We start from the raw sequence: 18,514 nt of genomic DNA on the forward strand, positions 1-18,514 counted from the left end.
ATTCAAGGGACAAAAGTGGAGAAGAGACTGAAGGAATGGCAGTCCAGAGACAGGCCCAAGTGGAGGCTCCAAGGCCTAACAGTAGTTACTGATACCATGGTGTACTTACAGAGAGGAGACTAGCATGGCTGCCCTCCAAGGGGCCCAACAAGCAGCTGACAAAGACCTATGTAGATACTTACACCCAACCAATGGGACTGTAGTCAGTGACTGCTGTGGTTGAATTAGTAAAAGGCTGGAAGAAGTTGAGGAGAGCAACCCTATAGGAAAACCAGCAGTCTCAACTAACCTGGACTCCTAAGATCTCTTGGACACTGAACCACCAAAGGAAACCTGGCGGGATCAGGTGGTGTGGGGTGGAGGGATTGGAGAGGTCTGACATACTTTTGGAGACTGGGGAGGAGGTGTGGAATTAGGAACTACTGAAGTGTGGACCAGGAGAAGGATAATGACTGGACTGAATAAAGAATATTAAAGGTAATTTTTTTTAAAAAATTGCCAAATTAAATGTCTTTAAAAGGCAGGAAAGGGTTGGGGGTTATACCAAGCACTTTAATATATTATTTTCTGAGTTCTGCCTCATTCAAGTTTATAAAGCCTAGCCCAGTAGTGTCAACATTCCTAATGCAGACACCATTTAATAAACTATCTCGTGTTGTTGTGAACCACAACCATAAAATTATTTTATGGCTACATCATAACTGTAACTTTTTAGTGATCTGAATCATAATGTAAAAATATGATATGCAGGATATCTGATATGTGACATGAGTGAAATAGTCTTTTGATCCCTAAAGGAGTCACTGACCTACAGGTTGAAAACCCCTAGCCTAACATCATTAAAGCAGGTTTTTTATATTCTTTATTAAAATAAAACACAGAGATCCTTGGCACAGTTTCTAGGAGAGTCTTTGTACTTCACTGAAACAAGTGGAACATCTACTCTTTATTTTTCTAGTCATATTAACTCTCAACAAATGGGGATCAATAATGTCTTCTTACCTTATTTTTGGGCTTTATCTCCAAATTCTCCTACATTCCACTAACTTGTTCCAAAGACTATGAGTCACAGTGAGATTATCACAGCAACAATCCCCTATCAGCACAAGTTTCCTGTTTTACTTTTTTCTTGATGTGACAGAATACCTCCCAAAATCAACATAAGGAAGGAGGGCTATTTTTCTCTCACAATTTAATGGTACAGATTACTATGGTAGAAGAGGCATGGTAACAGAAGTGTTAGGAAGCTAAGCATTTTGCATTCACAGTCAGACAGCAGAGAGATGAAGGCTGGGGATCCAGTCCCAGGGGTCATACCATAATCCTATCTCCACCAAGTGTGTGAGACCCTAATTTTGTTAAAAATGTTAGTTAAAAATAAATGTTCTCACACACAGAGGTTTGTCTCTTATTGATTCTAAATGTCATCAAGTTGACTATAAGATTAACCATCATAGTTGCCAACAATTCAAATGATTTGGAGAAAAAAGAATAAGGCTGTAGGTATCACAAAACTTGATTTCAAGGCACACTATAGGGCCTGGTACACACACACACACACACACACACACACACACACACACACATATGTATATATATACATATATATGCATATATATATATATATATATATATATATATATATATATGAGCCAAAACAACTCATGGGTACATGAAAATAGAAGAGATGACCTAGAATTAGATCTTCACATTTACAAATATGTCAAAAAATTCTCACTGATGAAAAAAAAATGCCTCTTCAAAAGTGGTTCTGGGTAAACCAGACAAATGAATACAATTGCATCCCTATCTCTCCATGTAGAGTAATCAATTACATAATAAATAAAAGAGCATATAACTTAAAACTCTAATAATGCTTTAGAAAATATAGAGAGAACATTTCAAGATGTAGATGTTGATATAGTTAAGAAATTTTGGAAAAGGATTACAATTGCTAACAAATAGTGCCAAGAATCATCAAAAGTGATTTCATAAAATTTTAAAAGTTCTGGGAAGCAAAGAGAACAATCAAATGAAGAGAATACCAACAAAATTTGAGAAATATCTTTACTAATTAAACATCTGCCAGAGCACTGAAATCAAGAATATACAAATAACATATTTGTTAAATATCCAAACCCTGGCAGACAAAATAAACATACACTTCTCAAACGATGAACAACAAATATCCAATAAACATAAAAAGTGTTCAACATATTAATAATTGGGGAAATTTAAATAAAATACAGCTTGGGATTTCTTCTCTCTCCAGTAACTAACAAATAAGAACAAATGCTGGTAAGGATGTGTGGAGATGAGGAAACATATCCAGTAATAGTTGGGGTGCATTTAGTCTACTTACATGTGCATCAATATGAAGGTACCTCAAGAAATCTATGAAGAGATCTACCATATGACTCAGCTATACCACTTCTGAATTCATGTCTGAAGAACTCTCTACATATGACAGAGATAACTGCTTAATTCTGCTTATTGTAGCACTATTCATTGAAGACATGTTACAAAACTACCCTAGATATCAGTCAATGAATTAATGGAAATGAAGTTGGTATATATGAACAATGTAATTTTATTCAGTCACAAAGGAGAATGAAATTATGCTGTTTGCTAAAAAAATGAGTGCAACTAGATATCATCATACTGAATAAAATAAGCAATACACAGAAGAACAAATACAGGTTGTCTCTAAATTGTATTTCCTAGAATCCTGTAAGATGGGACACTGGAGGAAAGCAGGAGGGTAGTAGGACTGGGACAGGGACAACATACTGAGGGTTGTGAATGAATCTGGGATGAAGGACAAACTATATGTTATGTCCTAAATGAAATGTTTATGTAGAACATAATTCTATATAAGTCTACATAATTCTACATAAAATCTATGTACAGTGAATTTGTATCACTAAAATAGTTTGAATATTAAAAATAAACATACTATAATATTTTTTATATATTGTAAAACAGCTTTAAACTGATATTAGACTATAGAATCATCTTTTCTTACCTGTAGAAAGGCCTCCCTGGTAAGCCTAAAGGATCAATGAATGCACGTTCCAGATACATCAACTGGTCATTTATAATTCTCAGTAATATGGGGCTAAAAGTGAAATTAATAAAGTTAAACCTTCATGAAGATATAAATACTGCCTTGCATACTAAAAGGTTACAACAAAATAAAGATCCTTGGTGCATTTTAAAACATTATACCATGCAAATTAAGAACATCAGTAACAATATAGAACCTGAACAGGTTGTATTTATATATTTAGAAATATTTGTAACAACAATTAGTGATAAAATGAGGTCATGACCAAAGGTATCCAGTAGGTACCCAAGTAGGACTTCCTATCTAAGAGGTAAAAGCAAAAGATAGTGGAGGAGGGTCCTTGTAAGGGGGAGGAAAGGGAATTGGCAGGCTGTTTGGTAAGTAGAGTGAATGAATAAACTCATGGTGAAGAAAGACTATCAGTGATATTATAGGTATATATAATGTTGAATAAGTTGTACTTATTAATTTAGAAATATTATAACAACTATAGTGAAAACTGAGGTCCTGATTTCTAAAAAAGGGCAAAGAAGATATGGAAAGTTTGAAGGGAGGTAAAGATAGAGATGATGTAATTATATTATAATCTCAAAAACTAAAGTAATAAATTAAAAACAAATATCAACATGTATACTTGCCATATGCCATCAATCCCATAAAATACTATTCTACTAAAACATAAACTATAAAGCAGTAACATGATGGTGGGAAAATGTGATACTAACTTTAATGCATACAGAAATGAGACTTAATCATCCTATGTTTGAAATTACTCTTAAGATTAGAGCTCCTCATCAAAACTAAAATGAGAAATGCTATTAATTTCTATTAAGTTTTTGCAAACTACAAATATTTAACAGATGACACTGTATAATATTCTTTCTACTAAAGAATAATTTGTCAACTATATCGTCCTTACTTTCTATTTTTATTAGCATTGAAATATCATGCACCAAACACTCTTAAAGATTTCAAGTTCCTAAGGGCCATATGTTGTTAGGGTGGATGTTGTAATTGTAAATAAAAATGAATCAGTGCAACTAAAAACTACCAACAAGCCCTGTGTAGCTCAACTGAATTTAGTAATACAAGTATGCCATGATACAGTTAGTGAAAATTATCACTCTAATAGTTATTTTATCCATTAGATTATACAATGTATTTTCATTTTATATTATTTTAATGACAATAATAGTAAAGTATCCCTTACCCTTATGAATGTTTTTATAGTAAGTTTTAAATTTAGAGCAGCCCTGCACATTATACAAGATTATAACTTCATTTTTCAAAATAAGCATCAGTTTGCCAGTTTATACTTTTGCAATGAACATCAGTAGAGGAAGGCAATGTCATCTAGTTGCAATTCATGTCAGAAATAAAATCTGAGTGAAAGGCAATACTGAACAGGATGCATGAGAGTGAAGATGGAAACAGGATCAATATTGTAAAATTTTAAAATTCTTCTTATGGTATGGTTTTACACAGAATTAATCCCATTAATTCAGAAGTTCTACAAATATTGACTTGACAGTATTTATTATTATTCTTATTTTTTAGAATTTTTAGTAGAGGTGGATAGGATGGTATGTGTGTTGACAAAATAACATCAAGTAGAAGTTGAGAAGCACCCTACAAGAGGAAAGAAATCCAGATAGACAATGATGCACAGAGAGCAAAAAAGTAGCAAGAGCCCAACTAATACAGAAGTAGAGGCTCACAGCCATCCATTGGACTGAGCACAGGTCCCCAATGAAGGAGCTAGAGAAAGGACCCAAGGAGCTGAAGGGGTTTGCAGCCCTATAGAAGGAACAACATGAACAATATGAGGAAACCATTACTGTTAGAGCTCCCAGGGATTAAACCACCAACCAAAGAGTACACATGTAGGGACTCATGGCTCCAGCTGCATATGTAGCATAGTATGGTCTAGTTGATCATCAATGGAAGGAGAGGCCCTTGGTCCTGTAAAAGGCTCTATTCCCATTGTAGGGGAATGCTAGGGCCAGGAAGTGGGAAAGTGTGGATTGGTGAGCAGGGGGAAGGAGGAGGGAATAGGTTTTTTTTTTTTTTTTTCGGAGGGGAAACCAAGAAGGGGATATCATTTGAAGTGTAAATAAAGAAAATATATAATAAAAATTTAAATTAAATGAATAAATAAATAAATTAATTAATTAAATATTAAGAAGTCTGGAACCAAATCTGTGCGAATACATCCTTTTGCCTGGCAGGAAGGGGTTTGTCTAATGTAACCCACTTAATGACCTTAGAGTGGGAGATTATTCCAGAAGTGTGCAACAGATCCCCAAATCCTGTGGGAAAAGTAGAAAGTGGAAAGAAAAAAGAGAAAAAGGAAAAGAAAATTAGCAAGTGAAACCAAAACATATTTGAGCCAACACTAAAGCTGCTAAGTTGCATCCCATAGTCTGGCAGGAGGAAGGCACTGTCATTTAGTTGCAATTCATGTCAGAAATAAAATCTGAGTGAAAGGCAATACTGAACAGGATGCATGAGAGTGAAGATGGAAATATAAAACAATTTCCAAGATATTTCAGCAATGCAAATGTGAATTAGTGATATTTAACATATATATTCACATATTTAATTATATTTAATTACATATTTTTATTGATTGAGTGATTGATTTAGGACATACTTGCTTTTGTCTAACTCTTGCAGTCTCTGACTGAACTTGGATGCAACATCTGTAAAATTATTGACTGCAGAAAACAGTGAATCTGAAACAGAAATCCAAGTTATCAAAAGCTTCAAAAACATGGTTTCTAAAGCAGGGAAGGTGGCAATGCCTGCAGTCTCATCACTTTGGAAGGCAAAACAGGAGGATCACTCCAGCCCAGGAGTTTAATACCGGCCAGTGTAAGATTTGCAAGCTCATTTCAGTAAAAAAAAAAAACAAAGCCTCATAGTTTTTAATGGTCTCTATACAGATAACGATGTGGAAACAATATAGAAAACTATTTTATGAAGTAATTGTATATTTTAAGCATCTATGTAATTAAGAACAGATCTCAAGAGAAAATAATATTTGATATAATACAAAAGAAATAACAATGAGAAATTATTAGAAACACAGGAGTCAACTTCATCCTTTTTTTTTTCTTTTTTGGTTTTTTGAGACAAGGTTTCTCTATGTAGCCCTGGCTGTCCTGGAACTCACTGTGTAGACCAGGATGGCCACAAACTCAGAAATCTACCTGCTTCTGCCTCACAAGTGCTGGGATTAAAGGTTTGAGTCACCACTGCCTGGCAGGAGTAAATGTGAAAGGTAAATTTTAACATACCAAATGATATCATGTAAGCCTTCATCTCTTGTGGATGCTTCAATGAAATATTGTAGATAGCTTCAGCATGCTTCTTCAGAGCTACAGCATAACTCTGACAGTCAAAGGGAAGCACCATAGAATTGGCCAATTCAAATACCATTGCTCCTCGAACCTGGGCCACAGTGAGGTGATATTTAAAGGTTGGATCATAAAATTTTTCTACCAGCTCATATGTTTCATAGACACTGTGATAGAGAGGATAGCTGCTGACTTTGTTCGTTTTCTAGGAGAAAAACAAAAACAAAAACAAAAACAAAATGCATTGCTTTAAGATAGCTTATAACAAGCCCTATAGCATAATATTTACAGTGGTGTTATTAAGGTGGTTTGAACACTGACAGACAGGAATCATGTAAACTTAGATTCTTAGAATCTAGGAAAGGACTACTCTAGGCATGTATAGAGAGACACACATGTACACATGCTGCAAAAAACAATATAAAAAATTCCTTGGGAAACACCCTTGAGAGTTGTCAACCAAATATAAGAGATATAGAAGTTTATTGAGAGGCTAAAGAAAGGACTAAGTAGTGACGCATTAGAAAAGAAATTACGTAAGGAGAGAGTTGAGGAATTTTCAAGCAGCAGTGAAGCAGTATTATGAAGCTGAACCATGTATCACTGGAAGTCCCACAGAGAAAATTCTGAGAGGCAGCATGCTGACCAATAGAGAAAACAAACAGAGGGGATCCCAGTAGTGAACATGTGGTCTAAGGAGAGAGAAGTGATGCTCCCAAGAGTCCAAATCTTTTAAGTTCAGACTCCATTTTAGAAAACCTAACCTAAGTTAGAATTTGGTTAAACTAACAGGCTAGTACCTACCATTAGTTTCCAAATTGCCCCCCACCCCAAACCAAACCCAGTCACTATGCGAATCCTCAACAAGACCAACATTTCCAGGTTACACTCTCAACAAGACCATTGTCTTCAGGTTATTCCCCCAACAAACTTGCAACCAGGGCTTACAAGCCCACCCCCTGCCTAATGACCATCAGTACACAGGGGAGCAGAAATTAAGTTTATGATACGACTTCCAGAACCAGAAAATTATGGTAAAAGCCACAGTAGCTTTCCAATTAGATGCTTGTACACTTACCCACTGCTTGTTGCTTTTTAAAGCCTTCCACCCATAGACATATGGGGCTCCCCCACCAATAGATTGACTCCTCTCTGTTTTTTGGGGGGACCATTAACATTTCCCTGTCACTACACTCAAACAGGCACAAGGAAGCTGAGTATGGGGAAATCAAGAACTTTTGTTGCAGTGAACTGCTGACATTGTGTTTTCATTTTTTCTCACTATTTTTTTCTTTACTGATATAAAGAACACTTTATTTAGTATAATTCTGTAGAGACAGAGACTTTGAAATTATTAATGATGGATGAGTTTAATTCTCAATTCAAAATAGATTATCAAGGGCAATGGCAATCCCCTGGATTTTGATTGGTTTAGTTTCATATATGTCAAATACATCTATTCTCATGAAAACACTCATAAAATCTCGTTCAACTTTTTACCCCCAAAGATCCCTGGCTGGGGGCAAGTAACTTGATCAAGAGAAAAAAACATACAAAGATTCACTGCTGTCTGAATATTCCCATCTGACTTTAGGATTTAAGCAGAATGGGAATTTCGAGTTGGGTCCAATCTTTTTCTCTGTAATTATATTCTTTCTTTCAATCATCTTGAATGAACTGAATAATCAGTTTAATAATTGTGCTAGCTAGTTTTATGTCAACTTAACATGAGCTGAAGTTATCTGAGAGGAGGAAACCTCAGTTGAGATAATGCCTTCCTAAGGTCAGGCTGTAGACAAGCATGTAGGGCCTTTTATTAATTATGGATTGATGGAGGAAGTACCGAAGTTATTGTGGGTGGTGCTATCTCTGGGCTGGTGATCCTGTTTTCTATAATAAAGCAGGCTGAGCAAGTCAGAACAGACAAGCCTGTAAGCAGCACCCCTTCATGGATTCTGCATCAGCTCTGTGCCTATAGGTTTATTTCCTGATTTTGTGTGATAATGACCAGTGATATGGAAGTGTGAGCCTCATAAACCTTTCCTTCCCAAGCTGCTCTGGTTATGATCTTTCATCACAGCATTGATAAACCTAAGTAAGACTATAACTACTTTTTTTCTTTAATAACATATATCTGAACATAAAAATATGTGTATAAGCTAGCACTTACAAATTAAAAACTAAAATTATATTAAAATGAGAAAAAATTAAAAAGAAAATCTTCTCACTACAAAAGAGAAAACAAGGGTGCTTCAAACATATGATTCATAAATTGCTAGCAAGAAGTTTTTACAGTTCTGACAGATTTCATAAAGTGTAGATTTTTTTTAAACTCACTAAAGATTTATCAATCACTAAATAAAGGAAATAAAAAATTATTTTTGGTTTTGTTGCTTTATATCAAGTTTTATTCAGTGACTTGCTATTTGATGATCTGAGCTACAATAACAGGGAAAAGTCTAAATATCGCCATGTCTTGCTGGGTTTGATGAATTTGGAGTGAAGGTGAGGAAAGATGAGTCCAACATAATTCTCAGGAACTTAAATGATGAAGTGAATATTGAGACACTTAATCAATAAAACATAATACATTTAAGTTAGTATTTCTCAACATTTCTAATGTTTTGACCCTTTAATAGAGTCCCTAATATTGTGGTTATACCAAATCATAAAACTATTTTTGTTGCTATCTTATAACTGTAACTTTGTTTTAGATCATAACATAAATACCTGATAAGAAAAATATATGATAATGTTCTCTCAATGGGCCATTTGACTCACAAGGAGTCAAGACAAACAGCCTGATAACTGGTGATTGAAGGGAAAATTTATGAAAAGGTCTACAGAATGTATGAGTGCAACTGGAATGTGAATGCAGGCTCAGGGTAACGAAGGCAGGACAAGCAACTAATAAGACATCTCTATATGGAATTCCAGTACTCCACTTCCTCTAATGCTTGAATAACTTCTTAAGGCAAAACTTATTCATTTAGTTAAAATATACCCGTACTTAATCTGTAAAGATTCTCTAATTTAGACTTACCCAATTTTTAGTATATCGGGCTCTAGCAGAAGCAATTCCAAGTCTTTGGAAAAACACTTCGAAATCATTGCCAGACCCCAGCTTGTTAATTCTGAGAGACAAAATTAGTATAATTAGCTCAGAGTACTCTGTTCATTCTATGAAAAGCAAAGATCAGTTACTAAATTCTAATCTTACTATATCAAATATGAGAGTATTAGACATACAGTTGAAACATACATTTCTCTGATACTGAAAAATATATTTCCTCTTCATTACTATTCTATGGAGGCTCACTTTTATAAATCACAATTTAATTAAAGATTTAAGAGGTTGGAAAATACTTTTGCTCAAAACTTTGTTTCATGTCTGTCTGTTGTATAAACTAGTTTTTTTAATGTAAAGGTATTGAGGAACATACTTTTTAAAAATAATCATTCACTAAAAGAAAAATAGAATGTAGCTGCATTGTAATTTTAATGTTCTTTGACAGATTTTGCTTGGATGTATAAGATACAGGAGAAAAAATAAAGTTCATAGAACTTTTTGAAGCTTGCTTCATTCATCCAGAGTTTGTGTGTGTGTGTGTGTGTGTGTGTGTGTGTGTGTGTGTGTGTCTGTGTGTCTGTGTGTATGTGTGTATGTGTGCGTATGAGAAAGAGAGATGAGAGAGAGAGAGAGAGAGAGAGAGAGAGAGAGAAAGAGAGAGATTCTCATGCTATCTTGCCTCCTCTGAAGAAGTTTTTATTCTGATCTTTAGCTGACTCAAGGAGATAATTTTACAGGCCCCAATCAATTGCCAACTTTATATCTCACCTCCATTTACATTAAATGTCAAATTTGTTCTTTGATACTAGGATGCTATACCTTGCATATAGCTTGCTCAAAAATAAATTTTGATACCCTCAGATATAATTTCAAAACATAGAAAAATATTTTATTTTATATACAATATTTTATTGTAAAGACAAATATTTCTTTGTCAGATGCTAGAGCATTTTGAAAGTTACTTCTTACTAAAATATTGAAATAAATATACCCTTTTATATCCAAAACCCAGAGACCAAACTTGGTAGAATGGCTGGATTGTTGCTGTACCTGGGCATTCCAATGAAGTCGGGTGAAGGACTCTTTTCTTTCCAGCTGTCATAAAGAGATTTGCCTTCAAAGCCTTCATCTGGGCTTTGCAGCTATACAAATTACAAGCAAGAGAATATTCACAAATCAATGCATAAACTTAAGTTCCCATTAAAAAGAAGATGAAAACAAAATATTTCAACAAAATAAGATATGAGATCGAATTATGTGGCTGCTGTGTGGTACTGCCTTGATATATTCTTGATTTTGGGATCAATAAAATGCATAGGATTAGAGAGTTACCCTAAAAAGTTCTGAAGAGGAAATGTTTGTATATGTGTAGTTGCAAGTGTGAAGATGTAGGGTATATAGAAAAGAATTCAACAAATTAGCAAATCTTTATCTGTGGAGAAACAATCACAGGTCAATTTTCCTAGATCAAAGAAAACTATACTCAAAACCATATACTTCCTTCATTACTGCCTTTTTTTATGTAGAACTGTGGAAGTCTTACATGATACATAATGAAGTCATTTTATAACATATATTAGGGAATGTAATGACTGTTTTTTTAATTGATTGCTTTTGTAACTTTGCAAAACACCCAGGTTTAAAATCATTTTCCAGTTTTATGGGTGAAAACAAAAACAAGTAAAACAAAACCAGTATTATTAATTTAGAATTAGAATATATATGAAGTTGTACCAAGAGTATTTAATAAGCTGAGCATCACTAAGATTCCACAGTTATTTAGGTTCAATGGAAGAATCTTTAGAATGTTTTACATCTAATAAACTGTCAAGTGTAATAGTTCTTAATAAGCTTAATTTAAAAATTTATTGAACACTTGCAATATTTAATAGTTTGTATATAAACATGTAGAGGTTCATATAGTATATACTGTAATAAATGTGTCCATCAATAATTATATTCACACAACTTAGATTTATCTCACATTAGAAGAAAGTTAGAAGATATATCTATATCTTAACTTATAAAATAGTAATAAAAAACAAAACTATTTTACTCTATAAACTCATTTTCCATTTTCTTAAGAAAAATAAATTTTAAAGTATAATATTATATATTGAAATTATCAGAAAATCAAATAAGAATATTTAAATAACTGCAAAAACTGTCTCCAAACAAAGAAAAGAAAGAAACAAAGAAAGAAAAGTTTTATGAACTACTTATATTAAGTCTGACCTAGAAGTGTTTTTACAGCTGTAGCAGAACATCACTAATTCAAGAGATGAACAAAACAGTCAAGCTTCCTGATAATTTTCCTTAAATTATGGAGCAGTGAGATTTCTCTGAAAGACTTGGTTTCAGGCATTTAGGATTATGTGCTGCATAGTAACTGATAAAACTGCATTTAAATGATATAGATCTTAAATAACTAGATGCTAATTCTAATTAAGATATTTCTTATACCTATAGAAGGAATCATGTTTCCTGATTTAATTCATTGTTTTGAATACAAAGACGTATTTATAATTTCTATGTGAAGAAATTTTGATTTTCTTAGAAATGCATTTGAATTGGTGAACATGTTCAATGAATAGGTTTTGTGGCTTGTTTGATTTTTGCAGTAATTTCTAGGTCAGTCTCAAAAGTCTGTCATACAGCTAGAATGATGGTATACTCCTGCAATTCTGGATATCTGAAGGCTGACACAGAAAGACCTGGATTTCATCTTTAGATAGATCTGGATTACCTATCAAAACCATCTCTTAAAGAGCCTTTCACATGTATGTGTAGGTGGTGCCTCCAAACAGCTTCAGTATCTGTTGCTGCTAAGAGAGCTAGAAGGAAGGTCAGGCCCTCAAGATAGAGCCAAAGATTGGAGTACTAGACAACAATTAAGAAGGGATCACCTAGTTTTTGTCCACAAATTATTGACTTTTCATTTAAGTCACTCAGCCATTCTTACATCATGAGTTACCTAATTTTTCCATACACATAAAAGTAGCTATAGAGTAAAAGAATTAAACAGTAGTTCCAACTACTATGTGACTCCAGTGGCTGCTTTGTAAGGTCTGTTTTGTCATTTTCAAAGTACAGATGGTAGACAGAATGCAGCTTATAGGCTGACTCACAGTGGTGTGGGAGATGGCATATAGTATATGGAGAAATAGTTGGTTAGCTGTGAGAGTTCTGAAAGAATATTTGTCATGAGAAAAGAAAGTTAGCTAGAAACAATATAAATATTTAAAATAATAATAGCATCCAAAGTATTATTTGCAGAGTCTGCAAATATTTTTCCATCTCTTTACCTCTTTTGTTAGGTTGTACACTAAGCTGTGCATCAGTGGTGTGCAATCAACTCTTAGAGTGTAGTTTCCTGAAACGGAATGAATTGGCTGGTTTATTTGTTTTATTTATGTTATTAATTTATTCAAAGACCATTGCTAAACTGTATATAGAATTATTCCTTCAAAAGTGCACTTAATAAAAAACCTTCTAGTGTTCTCAATGTTAAGCTATAAAAACAAAATTTATGACACCGATTGCTGAATGTTGCTTTGAATATTACAGAGAGAGCTAAACAGGACATCTCTCCAAATCTTACTTCCATTCTACCCAAAAACTTTTCCTTAATACCCTTTCAAATAATGTTCCCTCAACTTGAATCAGTGTTCTACACCATACCTGTATGACTTCTTTACCATTTCGGCTCATGTTAAAGTTTCAGATGGGTCTCATTGACTTCTGGATATAACACTCTATAGAATCTGTTCTCTTTTCTTGTCTTTGGTGTGTTTTTCACATCACTTAAAATCTGGATCACAGGTGAACCATGCAATTTTGGATTGTAGTTCATTCCAGATATAGTCAAGTTGACAAGCAGGAATAGCCATTACATGTGCCCACAACATAAGGTTACTTCTAGGACTGTTATGTATTTTTTATACACAAAGTAAGAGCCATGTCACTGAAGGCTGAGTGGTGTGTGTTTTTAATTCCACCACTCAGGAGGCTAAAGCAGAATGTTCATGAGTTCTATGTATATAGATATATATGTATATGTATATACATATATATATATACATATGTATATATATATAATGATAGGTATATCACACAAAGGTTAGATGGTAACAATTACAAGAATATCAAATATATTCCTGGAATATATATATATATATATATATATATATATATATATATATATTCATCTATATATCTATATATCTACATATATCTATCTATTTAGATATGACAAGGACTGTAAGAATATACCTTACATCTATTGTTTTATTAAGCTAAGACCTTAACTCGATTGGCATGAATCAAGCTTATGAAAATTTAATTGACAGCTAAATACCCTACATCTGGCTTCAATCAGAAAGGGGGTGAGAAAAGCCTTAGTAGAGAAATTTATCTACACCTTCAAATTTGCAATTGGACATGATTATCACCTTAAAGCTTGGTAGAAATAGGACTCAACCCCTTTGTTTAGATTAACAGTCTAATGTTTTCTCCACCATTTTAGCTATGTTTGTAAATCATTGACTATTTTCAACTAACTTTAAAGATATTGTGCATCAATGTATTTTACATATATTGAAACACAAATGCTTTTATGTGAGTGACTTAGGGGAAGATAATGTGAAGACATTTATTACAATATAAACACACATATCATGGGCCCAAAGAATTACATACATGGCTCTCTATTCAGTTCAATATAAATATATAAAAGTACATATGCAAAAATGCATAATCTCTATAACATTTGCTACAGAACTGAAATATAATGGAACTATTATATGTACTACAGAAGTTCTTCTATTATTTTACTGTAGTTACTTTATTTTTTGTTTATTTGTTTGTTTGGAGTTTTTTCTGGTTGTTACTATTATATATATATGTATATATATGTATATATAATAAGTCAATGTATATTCACGAAATGAAACATTTTATGTTTTCTGTGTGAAAATGTGGATTTACAGCTGTTTATTTATAATACAATACCAAAGTCCTGTCGGATATGAGGTAAAAGAGAATAATAGATAGGAATGACTTTGAATTCAACTTTCTCCTCACAGGTAACCATGGAAAGTTATTTGACTTCTTTGAGTCACAGCCTCCACTTTGGTATAGTATGGTAAATTCGTACTTTATCACATGATATCTATATCACACAAAGATTATATGGGTAACATTAAAAGAGTATCAAATATATTCCTGGTGTACTCATCAGATAAATGAAAGTTCAGAGGACAGAAACATTACAATTCAATGAGAACAGATCTTTTGAAGAGAACATTAAAGATGATTTGTGTAAAGCTTTTAATTTTTTTCCAATTTTACATACTTTATTATTTACAAAAAACTTTCAAATAAATAAAAATATTGCTTTAGATTTTGTATTGTGTATATGTTTATATTTTGACATAAATTCACAGATATATGTTTTATTTTATAAATTCAGGGTTATATATATCAATCAGATTGAACCTATGTGTACTTGTTCTTAAACTTAAAAATTATGGTCCAGTTCCAGATATGACATAATTATCCAAGCCCAGTGATGTACTAAAATAAATTTTAAATCAAAATTATCAATAATAATAACAGCCTTTAGCTATACCTTCAGCTCCTAAATCACACGATTTAAGAATGATCACTTCACATACAAAGTGTGTGTGTGTGTGTGTGTGTGTGTTTGTATCATGTTGTACACATGGAAGTTAAAATACAACTTTTTGGAGTCAGTTCTCACAGTCCACTTTTAAATGGGTTCCTAGGATACACCTGAGTCTATCAGGCTTCTCTCAAATTGCCTTTGATGTCTTATCCATTTCACAAGCCCCTATAGATAAATGTCATGTATATCATTCAAAAACAAAATTCTTCAAGTTTGTGACTTAGGAATTCATCATGTAATTATAGCTATATTTAAGAGATTCTGTTAGAAGAGGCATGTTAAGAAATTCAGTCTTCCAGAATTAGCACTGATATACAGAGGGAGAAAGGCCTCTTAATTACTCATGAAGTAAACCATGAATCAAAAAAAAAAAAGATGTGAAATCAGCCACCATTTTAATGGGCTTCTTTACATGCTAGGATGAAAGTCTTTGATTAAATTGTTACCATCAGAATAATCATTGTTCTGTAAGGAAGCCAACAATATTCACCTTCCATGGAAGAATCAGCATTAATATAAGCCACACCACGTTCTTGTAGGAGTCTTGAATGTTCCTATAACAAGAAACTTAATAAACTATAAGAATAAATTTAACTCCTTCCCATTCAAGGTACATCTGCCATTCTTTAACGTATATATTTAAATGAAATTACATCATAATTCCCACAAGTTCAGCATATAAAGTCTTCAAAAAAAGTGTTTGACAATGAGAAACAAAAGCAAATTTTTCTACATTACATTTGTGTGGATGAAGAGTTCAGACACAGAACATAAAAGGGAATAGGGAATTTAAACATGCACAATCATCAATCACAATTTTTGTTAGTGAACATCTGTTTGAGATTTTTCAGTAAAAAATAAACTACTACACATCCTGTCATAACATGAACCGAAGTGATTTTCTTGAATTTCAGGTAATGAGCAATTTACTGCTCAGAAAATTTACAAAGTAAATCTTACAATGGGGCCAATTTCTCTTGTAGTATATTACCACCTACTGGAAATTATGGCTGATTGGGTATTTTTACACCTAAGAAGGGTAGCAAAGGGCCATAGAACATTTTGGTCTACAAAACTATTGAATTTTTAAGAATTTTGAATTGAAGAAAAAAATCAGGAAAGTAAGTGCAATTCTGAATGATAAAAAAAATATCGATCAGCAAGAACTTAAGAGCAGGCCAAGAAGTGGCAGGGCAGCCAGCACAGGATCCTTTATTCCTTCCTCTACACCTAGGAGAGATCACAGATCCACATCCCTCTCTGCCTCTTCTCCACAAGCAGAGGAGTGTCCACCTCCAGGGAGTGCTCCAACCTAGGTACTCAGTCTACACATAGGAGGGACAGCAGATCCACAGCCCTCTCTGCACCTTCCCCACAAGTAGATAGCCTGTCTCCAGGGTTTGCTTTGAACCCAGAACTCAGGAGGGACAACTATTCCACAGCCTTCTGCACAGAGGTCTTACCAAAGGAGAGCTTATCTTCCAGAAGTACTAATATAGGCTTACAGACAAACAGGAGGAACAAGCTCCAGCCAGAGACAGCAAGAATATCTAACACCAGAGATCAACAAAAGGTGAAAGGCAAACTCAAGAATCTTACCAACAGAAAACAAGACTACTTGGCTGCACCACAACCTAGTACTCCCACCACAGCAAGTCCTAGATATCCCAAAACACCAGAAAAGCAAGATTCTGATATAAAATCATATCTCACAATGGTGATAGAGGAATTTAAGAAGGGCATGAATAACTCCCTTAAAGAAATACAGGAGAAGGCAGGTCGTGGTGGGGCATACTTTTAAACTCAGCACTTGTGAGGCAGAGGGAAGCAGATTTCTGAGTTTGAGGACAGCCTGGTCTACAGAGTGAGTTCCAGGACAACCAAGGCTACACAGAGAAACCCGGTCTTGAGACCACCCCCCCCACACACACACACACAGAAAAGAAATACAGGAGAACACAGGTAAACAGGTTCAAGCCCTTAAAGAGGAAACACAAAAATCCTTTAAAGAATTACAGGACAGAAAAACCAAACAGGTGAAGGAATTGAACACAATCATCCAGGACCAAATATGGAAGTAGAAACAGTTAAGAAATCACAAAGAGAGTCAAGTCTGGAGATAGAAATCCTAGAAAAGAAGGCAAGAACCATAGATGCAAGCATCACCAAGAGAATACAAGAGGTAGAAGAGAGAATATCAGGTATAGAAGACACCATACAAAACATTGACACAACAGTCAAAATACAAAATGCAAAAAGTTCCTAACCCAAAACATCCAGGAAATCCAGGACACAATGAGAAGACCAAACCAAAGGATAATAGGTATAGAAGAGAGTGAAGACCTCCAAAGACAGACAGTACTCAAAATAAAAGGCTGGAAAACAATTCTCCAAGCCAATGGTCCCAAGAAAAAAGCTTGAGTAGCCATTCAAATATCGAATAAAATGGACTTTGACCCTAAAGTGCTCAAAAAAGATAAGGAGGGACACTTCATACTCATCAAAGTTATGATCTACCAAGAGAAACTCTCAATTCTGAACCTCCATGCTCCAAATGCAAGGGCATCTACAATCATAATGGGAACTTGACTAAAGTTCGAAGCACACATTACACTGCACACAATAATAGTGGGAGATTTCAACACCCGACTCTCAGCAATGGACAGATCATGGAAACAGAAACTAAACAAGGACACAGTGAGACTAACAGAAGTTATGATACAGATGGATTTAACAAGTATCTATAGAACTTTTAATCCTAAAACACAAGGATATACTTTCTTCTCAGCACCTCATGGTACCTTCTCCAAAATTGACCATATAATTGGTCACAGACCAGGCCTCAACAGATACAAGAAGACTGAAATAATTCCTTGCATCCAATCAGATCACCAAGGACTAAGGCTCCTCCTCAATAACAACCTAAACAGTAGAATGCCCATACACATGTGGAAGCTCAACAACACTATACTCAATGATAACATGGTCAAGGGAGAAATAAAGAAATAAATTAAAGACTTTCTAGAGTTTAATGAAAATGATGCCACAATATACCCAAACTTATGGGACACAATGAAAGCAGTCCTAAGAGGAAAACTCATAGCTTTAAATGCCTACAAAAAGAAACTGGAGAGAGCATATACCAGCAATTTGACATCTGAAATCACTAGAACAAAAAGAAGCAAATTCACCCAAGAGAAATCAAAGGCAGGAAATAATCAAACTCAGGACTGAAATCAACCAAATAGAAACAAGAAGAACTATACAAAGAATCAACCAAACCAGGAGCTGGTTCTTTGAGAAAATCAACAAAATAGATAAACCCTTAGCCA

The 18,514-nt window shown here is 34.0% G+C and overlaps 1 protein-coding gene across 1 annotated transcript in view; it reads right to left on the minus strand.

The window, feature by feature from the left end:
• The window catches only part of Folh1b (folate hydrolase 1B), an 88,694-nt gene that overhangs the window by 1,654 nt on the left and 68,526 nt on the right, over positions 1 to 18,514 (minus strand). The window contains exons 12-18 of the mRNA XM_031384376.1: positions 15,673 to 15,736; positions 12,802 to 12,869; positions 10,547 to 10,638; positions 9,470 to 9,560; positions 6,367 to 6,631; positions 5,721 to 5,802; positions 3,026 to 3,118 (exon numbers count right to left, since the gene is read on the minus strand). Coding sequence (XP_031240236.1) covers positions 3,026 to 3,118; positions 5,721 to 5,802; positions 6,367 to 6,631; positions 9,470 to 9,560; positions 10,547 to 10,638; positions 12,802 to 12,869; positions 15,673 to 15,736 — 755 coding nt within the window. The remainder of the gene's footprint in view (positions 1 to 3,025; positions 3,119 to 5,720; positions 5,803 to 6,366; positions 6,632 to 9,469; positions 9,561 to 10,546; positions 10,639 to 12,801; positions 12,870 to 15,672; positions 15,737 to 18,514) is intronic.

This window comes from Mastomys coucha, unplaced genomic scaffold (genome assembly GCF_008632895.1).
Source record: "Mastomys coucha isolate ucsf_1 unplaced genomic scaffold, UCSF_Mcou_1 pScaffold21, whole genome shotgun sequence".
Classification (NCBI taxonomy): Eukaryota; Metazoa; Chordata; class Mammalia; order Rodentia; family Muridae; genus Mastomys; species Mastomys coucha.